Source organism: Spermophilus citellus (genome assembly GCF_964194105.1).
Source record: "Spermophilus citellus genome assembly, chromosome: 10".
Taxonomy (NCBI): domain Eukaryota; kingdom Metazoa; phylum Chordata; class Mammalia; order Rodentia; family Sciuridae; genus Spermophilus; species Spermophilus citellus.
The window spans coordinates 61,724,544-61,737,748 of NC_138197.1; the positions used below are offsets into that span (position 1 = coordinate 61,724,544).

General features: G+C 37.0%; 1 protein-coding gene across 1 annotated transcript in view; it reads left to right on the forward strand.

The window, feature by feature from the left end:
- The first annotated feature begins 5,317 nt into the window (after window positions 1-5,317).
- PDZRN4 (PDZ domain containing ring finger 4) overlaps window positions 5,318-13,205 on the forward strand; it is a 358,432-nt gene continuing 350,544 nt past the window's right edge. The window contains exons 1-3 of the mRNA XM_081311909.1: window positions 5,318-6,002; window positions 8,230-8,316; window positions 10,177-10,284. Coding sequence (XP_081168035.1) covers window positions 5,343-6,002; window positions 8,230-8,316; window positions 10,177-10,284 — 855 coding nt within the window. The 5' untranslated portion in view covers window positions 5,318-5,342. The remainder of the gene's footprint in view (window positions 6,003-8,229; window positions 8,317-10,176; window positions 10,285-13,205) is intronic.

Here is a 13,205-nt window from a genome sequence, read left to right on the forward strand (position 1 = left end):
CCTGAACCTTGATGCATTGGGGACCAAATCCTAAATACTTGAGCTTTTAGGATACATTCCAGATGCAAACCATATATAACACTACCCAAAGTGGTCACTGGGAAAATTGAATGTGATGGTGTGTATCAAGAGTGCAGTGCTCTTGCTCTCACAGAGTAAGAGTTACTGCATATTAGTTTGGGGGGTTGTTTTTGGTACTTTTTCCCTTTGTCAGTGATTGTCACCTACAAAGATATAGTACAAAATCAAGATTAACTAAATGCATGATTTAATTTATTTTTCTCTGCAAACTACTTCTCATTATTGTCCCCTCTTAAAAAGGATAATAATATTACCCTAAGGAATTTCCCAGTGACTTTAGAAAAATCAGTCCATAATCTAATTGAAAGTTGCTACAAATTTTAATTTAATGCCTCGCTTTAACTTGATTTTCTTCAAAGTCCTCATTCTGCTTTGTCTGATAATTCATTCCCACTGAGACTGTACAATTACTTTAAATCATTTACTCTATATTGGAGTACATAATAGTTTTGTTCATATCATTCTATTCCTCTTAGAAATGGCATTCTGTACTGTCACAATGCCCCTTCTCACTCTTCGTTTTGCCAAAGATAGCAGAAAAGCAAGACAATAGCCAATAACTCCTAATGGACCTCATGTCAACAGACAGGGATTATAAGGATTGATATTGCTCTGTGCTCTTTGGGTTTAACTGATTCTTTTCTTTTCTAAGAGTAAAACATATATCCACAATGGATCTCTGATAGCATCATCAGCCTAATCATAAAAACTGCTGTCTCATCTTCAATGAGCTTTCTTTCAACTAGCTCAACTTGAAAGCATCTTTTATCGTTCCTGTCAAGTTTTAAATTTCTACGAAATGCATCAAGGTGACTTTCTAATTATCTCATGCTCTATGAGCACATTCATTTTTGCAACAAGGTACAATTCTGATCCTAGATTGTGATACAAAATTATCAATATAGGAAAAAGTGCAATTATAAAACTAATAATAGAAATAAACACATCCTAAGGAAACTATTTTGACATAAAGAATCCAAGTACTTTGACTTCAGCTTTTAATTTTATAGTTACAGCTTCAGTTTAGGACACTTGATACAATGCATATGACAAGAGACTTAATACTGTTAATAATAAGTAACCAGGAAATCTGAGACAATAAAATATAAATGGTGCGTTTTTCTTTATGAGAAAGTCCTACTAAGAGGATTTAAAAATACTGTTCTTAAAACTAAATTATGCTGTCTGAACACATTAAATGATTTATTTATTTAAAGTATACTTTGAAAAATAATTTACTCCAAGCTTACTGACTTTATGACTCGATCAAATGCATAAGACAACATGACAAAAAAAATAAAATAAAATTATGAATGATTTGTTTTAATCAAAGCATTATCTTTGCTTATGAAGGGGGAAAAAAAAAACTCTTTCCTATTTCACCTCTCCATTCACCATTTCTGAATCTTAGAATAGAGTATATGAATATTAGGTTTTTTTTGCATCTGACTTAATACCCAGTACTCCCAGATTCCCTAGTTATCCTTGGAGTCAAAATGACTCAGCTGGGTTGGAACTCTGCCTCTTCTCACTGGAAACACCCAGAAGTACAGCCCAATTTCATTACTGCTCTTGCTCTAGGAATAGGCCCAAATAATATATAACAAGTTAATTCTTTATCTCTTTTTATGAATATATGGTCCTTGGCTGTGGACTCAAGTAAAAGCTAGTTACTAAGCTGAAAATATCCAACCAAATGCTGATTACTGTGCTAAGCCATTCTCGCACGTGATTGGGCACCTCCCTGATTGGGTGTGAGACATTCTGGCTAAACTGTGTCCGAAGTAATCCCCACCCTCTCTAGGTGCGAGAGCCCATCTGTGTGGGGGTGTGACCATTGACCCTGAGACCAATCACTGACCCTGACCTTGGAATGCTGTCCCCCTGGACCTTCATTGGATGGAATTTTCCCCTGAATTTCTTGTTCCCCAATAAAAGGCCACTCCCTGGGGTGCTCTCTCTCTCTCTCCTGCTAGTCTGTGTAAACCTCGCTGCCCCACCTCACTGCCCCACCAGGTGGCTCCATGCAGGAGGCAGAGGGGAGAGCCATCTCAGACCTGGTCAAAGAAAAAGGTAAATTGAGTTTTGTGTGTTTATTTTGATCTCACTAGCTAACTTCTATGCTACAAACCTCTTGTATGAAGCTGCATGCTGGTCGCGTGGTGGAGATTACTTAAAGACATTTTGATTCAATCCATGGTTCTTGGCTTGATGATAAGGTACATGAATTTGTTGTTTTTCTTTCTCTTAATTGGCAAAGCATATTCTCTTGTCAAACCTAAGTGAAGGTTTATGAGAAAAGTGACAGATCTGGCCTTGGCCACAACTAGAAATACAGCTAGAAGTTGACCTTGCCCAACATGCAGGGCAACTGAGGCTTGCCTTCCGTTCTTCCCAATCGCATTATTCAGCTATTCAGCCTGCAATTTTCACTATCCAGGGATTCTTAAAAGAGGAAAAAAAATTATGATTAGTGAAAATCTAAGAGCATGTCCAAAGCTAAATGCAATGTTAATTTTTCCCATTAGCCAAAAAGACATTTAAATGTTCCTGGGTCTGTTTGCTAACATAAATGTGCATATTTTATATTCATTCCAAGTGCTGTCTTTGCTTACCTAAGATAATGACTTCTATTTAATTAGGCTTTGTGCTCCTAACTCACCAAAACTTTTTTGTGATATTACCATTTTCCTAATATATAGAAAAATCTTTTCCAGTCTGGGAAGTGAAACATGACTATCTGACTCAACTGATGTCACAGATTAATTATGCCATGTAGGTGTGTCGATTCCCTTCGTGTTCAACTCTTGTAATGTTTTTCTCCTTATGCTAAACTCTTTTGGAAATGCTCAAGCTTGCATTTTCTTATGTAAAGTATTTTTCCAAGCTTCTTTTTGGCCTACTTCTTTTCTTGGCTTCACTTCACATGTCCTCATTTTTTAACTTGTTATTCTTATGGACAAAGTTTTTGACATCAGCCTTCTCATTAATAATCAAAATGTTAGGGGCTGGGATTGTGGCTCAGCAGTAGAGTGCTCGCCTAGCATGCGCAGGGCCCTGTGTTCGATACTCAGCACTACATATAAATGAATGCAATAAAGGTATTGTGTCCAACTACAACTAAAAAAAATAAACAAAATAAAGTATTAAAATATTAGATATCCTGGAATTACTATAGTCTCATACTACAGTCTGCTCACATTCCTTTTTTTTTTTTTTTTTTTTTTTTTTTTTTTTTTTGTGGTGCTGGGGATTGAACCCAGGATCTTGTGCATGTGAGGCAAGTACTCTACCAACTGAGCTATATCCCCAACCCTGACACTCCTTATTTTTGCAATAGGAATTCTATGGGTGGACTGAGGACACCATGAGACCATTGTTTTATGATTTCTTCTTTTCTCAAGTAACTGCAAGTTCCATTCTCCTAATATCTCAATAGCACAGTTTTAGTTTCCATTTATTCTTTCTTTTTTTAAATGTTCTCAGTGTTGTGTTTATTATAAAACATATAAATGTCAAGATATAGCTATAAAATCACAGATGTAAGTCATAGCCTTTTATATGCTAAAGGTGAATAGATCTCTCTTGCCCAGAAATATTTCAATAAATTCTATAACATTATGCATTCCTTGTCTATGCAACTCACAAAAATATGTTCATGCTGTTAATGTAAAATTATTTCTGATTTTACTCAAAAATTTATCATTTGCTTATTTATTTGTAGAAAGATAGGAGAAAGAAGAGGGGGAAGTTTGAAACATAGTGGCAAATGTTATTTAATCATTTCTATTTATATGTAGCAAATGTGCAATATAGCACCTCAATCTGAAGAAAAGGCTTAAAAATATGTCACACACTTGGAATGCCACTCTGATTCTAACTATTGAATTATTCTAACAAAATTTCATCTTTCAAACAGAAAATTTGACCCAATTATTAACCTGTGCTAATTTTTCAGTTAGCTCTACGGATTGGATTTAAGAGACAAAGTCTGGAGACTTTTACAGTACAAACTGATGTCTTCACAACTTTCCAGGAGCAACACTCAACTGGCAATGAGGACTCATCAATGATTGATGTGCAAAACCCATCTTAAACATATATATGGCAGTTGCTGCAAAATAAGTAATTTGCTACCCCTGAATTAGGGGCTCTTTGCCTTCCTGTATTTCAGAAGATGGTGAAGGAAATTAGGAAAAAGGGATTAGAGGGACCCCCTACTGTTCAGTTTTAGGGGGCCTGGCCTGCTACACACTTTAAAGAGTCAAACTGGAAGATGGGGAAATTTGGATCAAAGGGTATGTTCAGTGTAAGTAGAAGGAAGTATCCATTAAGATTTACTTCTATGTGATTTCACTGCTTTCTTTGGTAATCCTTCCCTTTCCAGGTGCCCAGATGATCTATTCCTATTCACAGAGGTGAAATGCTTGTGAAAAGACAAATGGTGTGGCGATTGAACCTGGAGTCAGGCTTCCGGGTAGCAATCCCAGTTCCCTGCCTGGGTAGCAGGCTTTGTGTGACTGTTGACTTTCCAACAAAGAAGGAGGTATCCTGAGGTGAGCACCTGGCCTTTTCCCCATCTTTGCAGCTCAGTCAAGCATCCTGCCTCTCTATACTAACCTGATTTCTGGATCACAGTTTGAGAAGCCTGGTTTTGTGATTTCCTAAGTGATATTTTCTTAATAGTGATATTCTCAGGTGGCAGCTTCTGAGCTGGCGATTTTGTAGTTGACAGATTTGAAAGAAGAAACGTGCATTTATTTCAAACTTTAATAGAAGATTTACTTGACGCAAGCCTATGAAGATTCAGTCGAAAACCAAAGATAGTGCTCTCACGAAGTTGACATTCTGGTGAATTTAAAAGTAGTTTTTAAACATCCGCCCTGGACTTATCCCCCTCTCTGCCCAGGGGAAGAGCCCTGACTTCTTGAAGTTCCCTGTTCAGGCAAAGAACACCTCTTTCCCAAGGGCCATTGTAAACTAGCCTCAGTTCTCCTCTGACAAAATTTGAAAGATCATAAATTGCAAAGCAGCCAAAAAGGCTGGGGTCGCTGGAGGTGGCTTCTATTAGCGTCAATACGGCGAAGTCAGGGACCAAGCAGAAGCCTGAAAACTTCAAGCCAAACAAACTCTTGAGATTACACCTCTCAACCTCCTCCTCCCCTTCAGAGAGCTAAGGTCGCTGTGAGACTTCTGTCTAGGGGCAACCCAGGAGAGGCAGGGGGCTCAGAGTAAACCGACTCTTCTTCCCCGCGCGTAACATGGGCTTTGCCCTGGAGCGCTTTGCAGAAGCTGTGGACCCGGCTTTCCAGTGCAAGCTGTGCGGCCAGGTGCTGGAGGATCCCCTGTGCACGCCTTGCGGCCACATCTTCTGCGCCAGCTGCCTGCTGCCCTGGGCGGCGCGGAGACGCCGGTGCCCGCTCCAGTGCCAACCGCTGGCGCCAGGAGAGCTGTATAGAGTGCTGCCGCTGCGCAGCCTCATCCAGAAGCTGCGCATCCAGTGCGACTACCGCGCGCGTGGCTGTGGCCACACAGTCCGGCTGCAGGAGCTGGCAGAGCACGTCGAGCACTGTGACTTCAGCCCAGCCAGTCACTGCCGCAGCCTCCCGGGCTGTGCCTTGGTCCGGGGCGGCTACCGAGACCGCGGAGACGTACCCGCGCAGGGGTGCTGCAGGCCAGCGACCAGGGCTCCCCCGGGCGGGGACACAGGCAGGGGGTCACCAGGCTGCCGCTGCAGCAGCGTACCGGGACCCGAGCCTCAGGTCCTCGCCTGGAGGCAACGTGAGAAGGCGCTGCTCGAACAGCTCTGGGCGCTGCAGGGCGAGGTACAGCTCACAGCCCGCAGGTATCAGAAGAAGTTCACCCAGTACATGGCTCACATCCGCAACTTCGCCCGGGACCTGGACCGCGGCCACCGCAGGGTAAGCGTAGAGGGAGTGGGCACCTGGGAATGATCGATTGGGGTAGGAAGAGGAATACTTAAGGAATACTTAAGAATTCCTTTAGGAGGAAGCATCTTTCTTTACTACGCAGTAAAAAGCATCACCCGCCCTGAATATCCTCTGTGGTCATTTTCTTCTAAATATGTTTCTATTACAGTTAGAAAGGAATGACCCTTTGCCGTTTGTATTAGGATTGGAAAGAGTTAAACAGATTCAATTCCAACTTTTCCCTGAGAAGTAGAAATTAGAAAAACTCATTTTCCCATCCAGACTCTTGTTTCCCATCTTTCACTCCCACTCCATCATCTCTGCCTATCTTTTGTGTCCGTGCAATGTGCCTGAAGCAAATCCCAGAGGGAAAAGGCATTACCCATAAACGACTTACTTTTTCTGTCACACTGTCCTTATCAGTCAACTACCTTCTACTTAGTTTAGGGACTGTGAGAGAAGAGGGGACCAGGACAAGCTCAGGGGTTGGGAAGTTGAAAGATGGGATTTCTTAGACCTTCTAGCTTCATCACCCTTACTCTTCCTAAAAAAATTTTCCCTGCCTTGGAATCTCCCGAGGTTGTTAGTGGTGGTGGTGGGCGAATGTGCTTATGACTTGGGAAGCCTGGTCTGAGAGCAGCTACATCTATCAGCAATTAGACTGGCCCTGAGAGTCTTGGCTGGGGCTGTTTTCCTTCTTTGTCGAAGCTGCTGCCCCTGATCTGCTCTCCTGGACCGCCCACTTTCAGATGGCATAAACAAGCCTCTTTGCAGCACCCCATGTGAAGAGGCTTGTTTATAAAGCTGTTACTTCTCTTCTGGAGGACTTCAGCACAGTGTTTGACATTGTTGGTCGCTGCCATGGTGAGCGGGGATTTAGCAGAACTTGCACTCCATTCAAGGAGCTGTTTTCATTTTTCAGTACTCCTGGGGAGGAGCAACCCAGACTGATTCCCATTTGGGACTGATTGCGTAGTACTGCCTCCAACGCAGGCACTGGATTTAGATGTTCCTGTCTTTTAATTAAAATAATAATAATAATAATTAAAGTGAGAGGGGCTAAAATGCTTCTACCCTGATAGGGGAAAGCTTTCAATGCTTTAAAAGATTTGGTGTTAGGATTCTTTCTCTAGCTTACATACAGGTAAATTTACAAAATGTGAGGACCCAGAGAGAAGCCCAGAAATGTACTCTGCATTACTAACCCAGGTTTCAAAGTCTGAAGGAAAGGAGCAGCATCTAAGAGTTATAGGTCAGAGAAGTCCACACAAGTCAAGCAATGGTTTGAGAAGTGAGGAGCAACTGCCAATGATTTGCAGATTAATTATCAGTTTCCCAGTGCTTTTCAGAAATATTTTTCCACTGCCAGTAGGGGCTGCTGTGTGCACTGCCTGGGAAAAGCTCCTGGGAAAAGGTACTGGGAGCTTATGCAATGTTATCATTCAGAAGTAATTTACAAGGATTTAATTTCCCAAGATAAATTAATATCTATAACCAGGAATAAAACTCATCTTGTCCAGTACTGTTTCACCTTACATTTAAATTGGTATTTACTCACAAACAGGTTGTAGATATAATTCCTATTTATTTAACTGTTGTTGGGCTATAAGAAAAGAAATACATAATATTTTACCTGGCAAAATTTTGCTTTTTTTCTTCTGCAAGATTTGTGCAAAACCAAATAGGGTCATTGTTTAATATTAGGAGTACTGTAACCTAACAGATCCCGCATTAGAGAAGCAATCCAAATATTACTTAGCATTTATTAAATTCCTCAAGATTTAATCCCTTAAAATTTTGTAAAGTGAAAATTTTACAAAAATCTTTCTGAGATTCACTGACAATTTATTTTATTTTCTGTCATGGAAGGGAAAATTACAAAATTCCTGTAAGGTTAAACCAGAAATCTGTTTTAAATTATGGGGAAGGCAAAATTAGATGCTGCATTTGGATAAAAGCTGCATATGTAAAAATACAAAGCCCTTGGTCATTTTTGAAAATAGTTTCTTTTTTTTTCACAAGCACGGTTGTTCCTTTTGAATACATAATTTCAAATATTTTTAGGAAGAAATTAACCCTCAGCCACATTCAATAACCCTTAATTTTAAGCTTTTCTCCTATTCACATGTTCATTTATTTGCCATTTTAAAATAGCTTCACATTTGTATTTGTTTTCTTTTATATTTTTAGCTTAGTCAGTTTATCCCTTTTCTTCTAGGATGGAGAACAGAAGCCATTCACCATCGTGTTAGAAAGAGAAAATGACACCTTGGGATTCAATATTATAGGAGGTCGACCAAATCAGGTAACCCACCTTCTTAATACGTTACTCTCTTGGCTTATAAAATAATAGAAGTCTGAGCTTTCATTTGTGGATTTAGGGTCAGAAAAACAAGTAGTTTCATCTTTAAAATTATGCTTGTAATCAAATGCTGGATTCCTTATTTAGACCTTCTAGCTTCATCACCCTTACTCTTCCTAAAAGAAAATCTTGCAAAATTTCCAGTATGTACCAAGATTTTCTTTTAGAGAAAAGTAAAAATCAATGGCTAACAAACTGGGTTCTCCTAGCTGCTTTAAAAAAAGAGAGATACATTCCACATTTTATGTTTTTTGGCACCATTGGCAAAGTTCTTAAATAATCTTATTGCACAGTAATATGTATACACAATTTCTGTTTGATATTAGGTGATTGTATTGTCTGCTTACACTTCCTATCTATTAAATCAAATTTTTAGACATTAATGCAGGCTGGGAAGTCAATAATACACGTTGAATGAACAGTTAAATTCAAGAAAGGGATGATTGTTTTCATAATTATTTAGGAAACTCCTTATTAAAGAAAGTTGATTTGAAATATTTTTAGCTTCTTCACTTAACTGAATGAAAAATGATCTCTACATTGATACCAGTGGCTTTCAAAATGCATATTATAAGCTTATATACTGAAGTTGCTAAGCTTTTTTACATCCTTCAAATTCTACATCAACTTAATTTTTACCATAGCTGGAAAAAGGTAGTAAAATTTTTATAAATTATATTCTTTAATTTACGCAATAAACTGCCTTGAAAAAAATTTGCATTCTTCATTGCACATGTCATCCAAGGAAACTGTCATAGGGTTGTTGGCCATATGCTTTTCAAGTTAGGAAGGTGATGTCCTGTTTCCTCCTGTATCTACGATGCAGCTACCAAATCTAGCAACTCACTATTACTGTGCCTCTGCTTCTAATATGGTCCCCATGCATGATAAAAAGACAGGAGCCTTGTCATATCATTTTTGTTCTCTTTTCCCCCAAGGAATACTTTTATAAATGCCAGTTAGGTATTTGACATTTAGATGATACTGGATTTTTTTGTAGTCTCTTAAAACTCATGTTAAGGCAGGTTAATTAAGGAGAAGTTATTTTATTTTACCTTCCATGAAGTAAAATGACATTTCAAACTATATAATGATCTATCATAGGTAATGATCATTTTTTTTCTAAAAAAGTTTTATAATATAATTGGTTTCCTGGGTCTGGCTAAAATGTCCTATTTGAATCAAATGGCCATATGTTTGAGTTTCAGTCATGAAGCACATCAAACTAGAAGCAGGCAAAGATCAGCTTTGAATGGATTTCCTTGCAGTTTAGTGGTGATCTTTTGGGATTTTACACTTGAGCAAGCTCCTAGTCACCTCTGTGAATAGACATAATCAGAATTGTTTCCAAATTTGTCACATTGGAGCCTAACTCGTATTTTCAAATGTAAGACCACATCTCAAACATATTGTACAATACAGGCTGGGTATGCCTTGTTTTCCTTCTGTAACTTTATCACTCTTTTAATTTAATATCTACTTTAGAAGTGTGATATTATAGAAATAAGACCTAGAAACCAGTCAATCTTACCTTGCACATGTCCTTTTCGCCAGAGCTTTTTATGTGTAGTCAAAAATGTGAAGTGAATAGATAATCTCTTCAGAGTTGTTGGACTTGTTCGTTACAGCTGTCATCCTGATTAATTATTGGTTGGTGTTAAGTAAGTTAAAATTCAGTGCCAAATTCCCAGCTGAGAGAGTTACATATTTAAGGAGGACTGGCAATGTTACATTTAGAAAATTGTCCTTTATAAAAATGTTACTTGCATATTTATTTCTGCTGATGAGTATATTTTTTTATAGAATAATCAAAAAGAATCATCTACTGAAGGAATTTATGTTTCAAAAATATTAGAAAATGGACCTGCTGACAGAGCAGATGGCCTGGAGATTCATGACAAAATCATTGAGGTAAGATAATAATAAAAGCTACACATGACCTATAGGTTAAATATTTAAACACTTGAAATTTCCAAGCTTATTGCTTTACCTTGGTATGGCCTTATTAGAATACATATCTAATGTAGCAGTGGAGGTATTACTTTTTTAATTCTTCACCAAAATGTGAAACTCTATGATGATTCTTTATTAATTAATAGATATTGGAATAAAAGATTAAAATGCTTAAACTTTCCAAATGTGTTAATGAATAACTCTTTTAATAAATTGTCTCTTCCATGAACTGTAAGGATTCTTGTACAGTTATTAAAGAATTAATTTTGTAACATTTCAAAGGATGATAAATCTCTGCTCAAGGACATTTTAGACAAGGAAATATTGCTATTTTAACTTGTGATTAGAATATGTAGAATTTGTAATAATTTATACAATGCCTTCACTTTTACCATTTCTTAGTTTAATATGATTTCATCATCCCATATCCCTTTTTTTAATGTTTGAAAAAAATAGGAAAGTAGCTTTTTTGTCCTGTTGAAAAAAAGTTGGTGGAACACTTTTATTTTCTCTCATGTATGATACAACTGCATTGTATTTGATGATGATATGAGTAAATACCTTTATGCTAGTGATATTGGACTAAAATTTGGAATTTGGGGTTACTGCAGTCTGCCATATTTCTCCTTTGTATGTTTCATTAGCCAATTGAGATGGTATTCTTTGGCATTACCAAAATGATTAGGTTGCTTTTGTCAATGGATTTATTTCCAATGTATTAGTAAAGGTAAAGGTAGAAATTAGAAAGGTTTATTTGACTCCACTATTTTTTAAAAAATTCTGTTTATTCTGTTATTTAGTCACTGATACTATCTTTCTGAATGTCTACATAAACTCTCTGGGTGGAAGCTATTTTTCTTTATTAAGCTTTGGAAAAAGTTTTAGATTCTTATTCAGTATTTGTACATAAGTTGAATTTTAAATACATTGATATAGGATAAAAGCAAAGAATATGGAGGAGCCACTAGTTTTCTGTCTGAGGTGCAATGGGGAAGAACGCATAATGTTTAGAACTTAGCTGACTAGACACTTTGGAAAGAGAAAAGCGTTACCTTGGGCTGAGAAAGTCTGGGTTTCTGTTGTTTATTTGTTTGTGTATTTTTAATCTAAAGAGTTCTTTTTTATCAAGGTTTTCTGCTTCCAGTTGTATTGTCAAAAAAGCACAGATTGCTTTCACTGTTGCTATCAGCTTTTCTTGACAGTTTGCCTACTGAAAACATTTAGAGGCTATAGTTTCCAAAGTTAGAATTTTTCTATTTCTACTCATGTTTGTGCATTATATTTTAAAGAACAGCATAATTTAAACAAAAGTTGTCCTCATTATTGTCTGCCTTATCTCTAATGCATTTTCATTTTTCCAGATAAATAGAAAATAAGCACTTATATTTCATGCTATTAGAAGGGCTGATGGAACTGAATTACATGCATTCAATTACACACACACACACACACACACACACACACACAGACACACACACACCACAGAAACAAGTACTGGTAATTTTAAAAGTAACTTATTCTAGATTCTAGCTGGGTAATAATGTTGTAGATACTTCATTAATATTGCATTAAAAGGAAGGAAAAATAACTTTTATGTTGCAATACTTTTGTTAATTACTCAGTTTTTGCTTATGTAAAGAGGCAATTCTGTAGTTTTATAAAAACTATAGTTGATAAATCCAGTGCATCTAAATATCTGTATAATATGTTACTAATGTATGCAAGACTAGCTTTATGTAAGCCCATAAGATAAAAGAAATCAACCATGGGAATCCAAATGGAATTTATTGCTAGCTGCAATACTATTATTATTTACCTTGATTTTCATATATTAGCAATTAATGACAAGGACTTGAAATTTTTCTTATTTCAATATGAATTTTTCAATGTATCTTTTATGTGAGGATGTGTGTGTGTGTGTGTGTGTGTGTATCCCACACACATGAAATCACTGTAATGGATTACTGTGGTCACATTTGCAGTTAGGAAATGAATTAGACATGCATATTTCTATAATGTTGTCTTGTTAATTAGCATGAAATATTTTAGAAGGAAAATTACTAGAAATAAATACATCATATTTAGTTGCTGTCAGTTTTTTTTAGTGGACAGGTATTTGTGCGACTTTTTTTCTTTTCTTTTTTTATTGATTTTTTAAAACAAATGACAGCAGAGTGCATTACAATTCTTATTACATTTATGCAGCACAATTTTTCATATCTCTGGTTGTACATAAAGTATGTTGATGCCAATTCATATCTTCATACAAGTACTTTGGATAATGATGTCTATCACATTCCACCATCCTTGCTAATCCCCTGCCCCCTCCTTTTCCCTCCCACCCCTCTGCCTTATCTAGAATTCATCTAATCCTCCCATACTCCCCCTCCCTACCCCACTATTAGTCCACCTCCTTACATCAGAGAAAACATTAGGCATTTGTTTTTTGGGGATTTGCTAACTTCACTTAGCATTATCTTTTCCAAACGCCATCCATTTACTTGCAAATGCCATGGTTTTATTCTCTTTTATTGCAGAGTAAAATTCCATTGTGTATATATGCCACACATTTTTTGTATCTATTCATCCACTGAAGGGCATCTAGATTGGCTCCACAGTTTAGCTATTATAAATTGTGCTGCTATAAACATTGATGTGGCTGTGTGTGACCTTAATATCTATTTAAACAAAGAGCATGTTTGCCTTGTGCATATGTATCATGGATTTTAGAAAACAAACAAAAAAATGTAAAATAACATAATTTTCCTAAATCACTTATTTGAATAAGAAGATATATATGTTAAAGAGTTGGTCCTATTATTGGTTAAAGTGACTTCACTAATACTCACAAAAATATTGATTATAACAATTTTTCTATT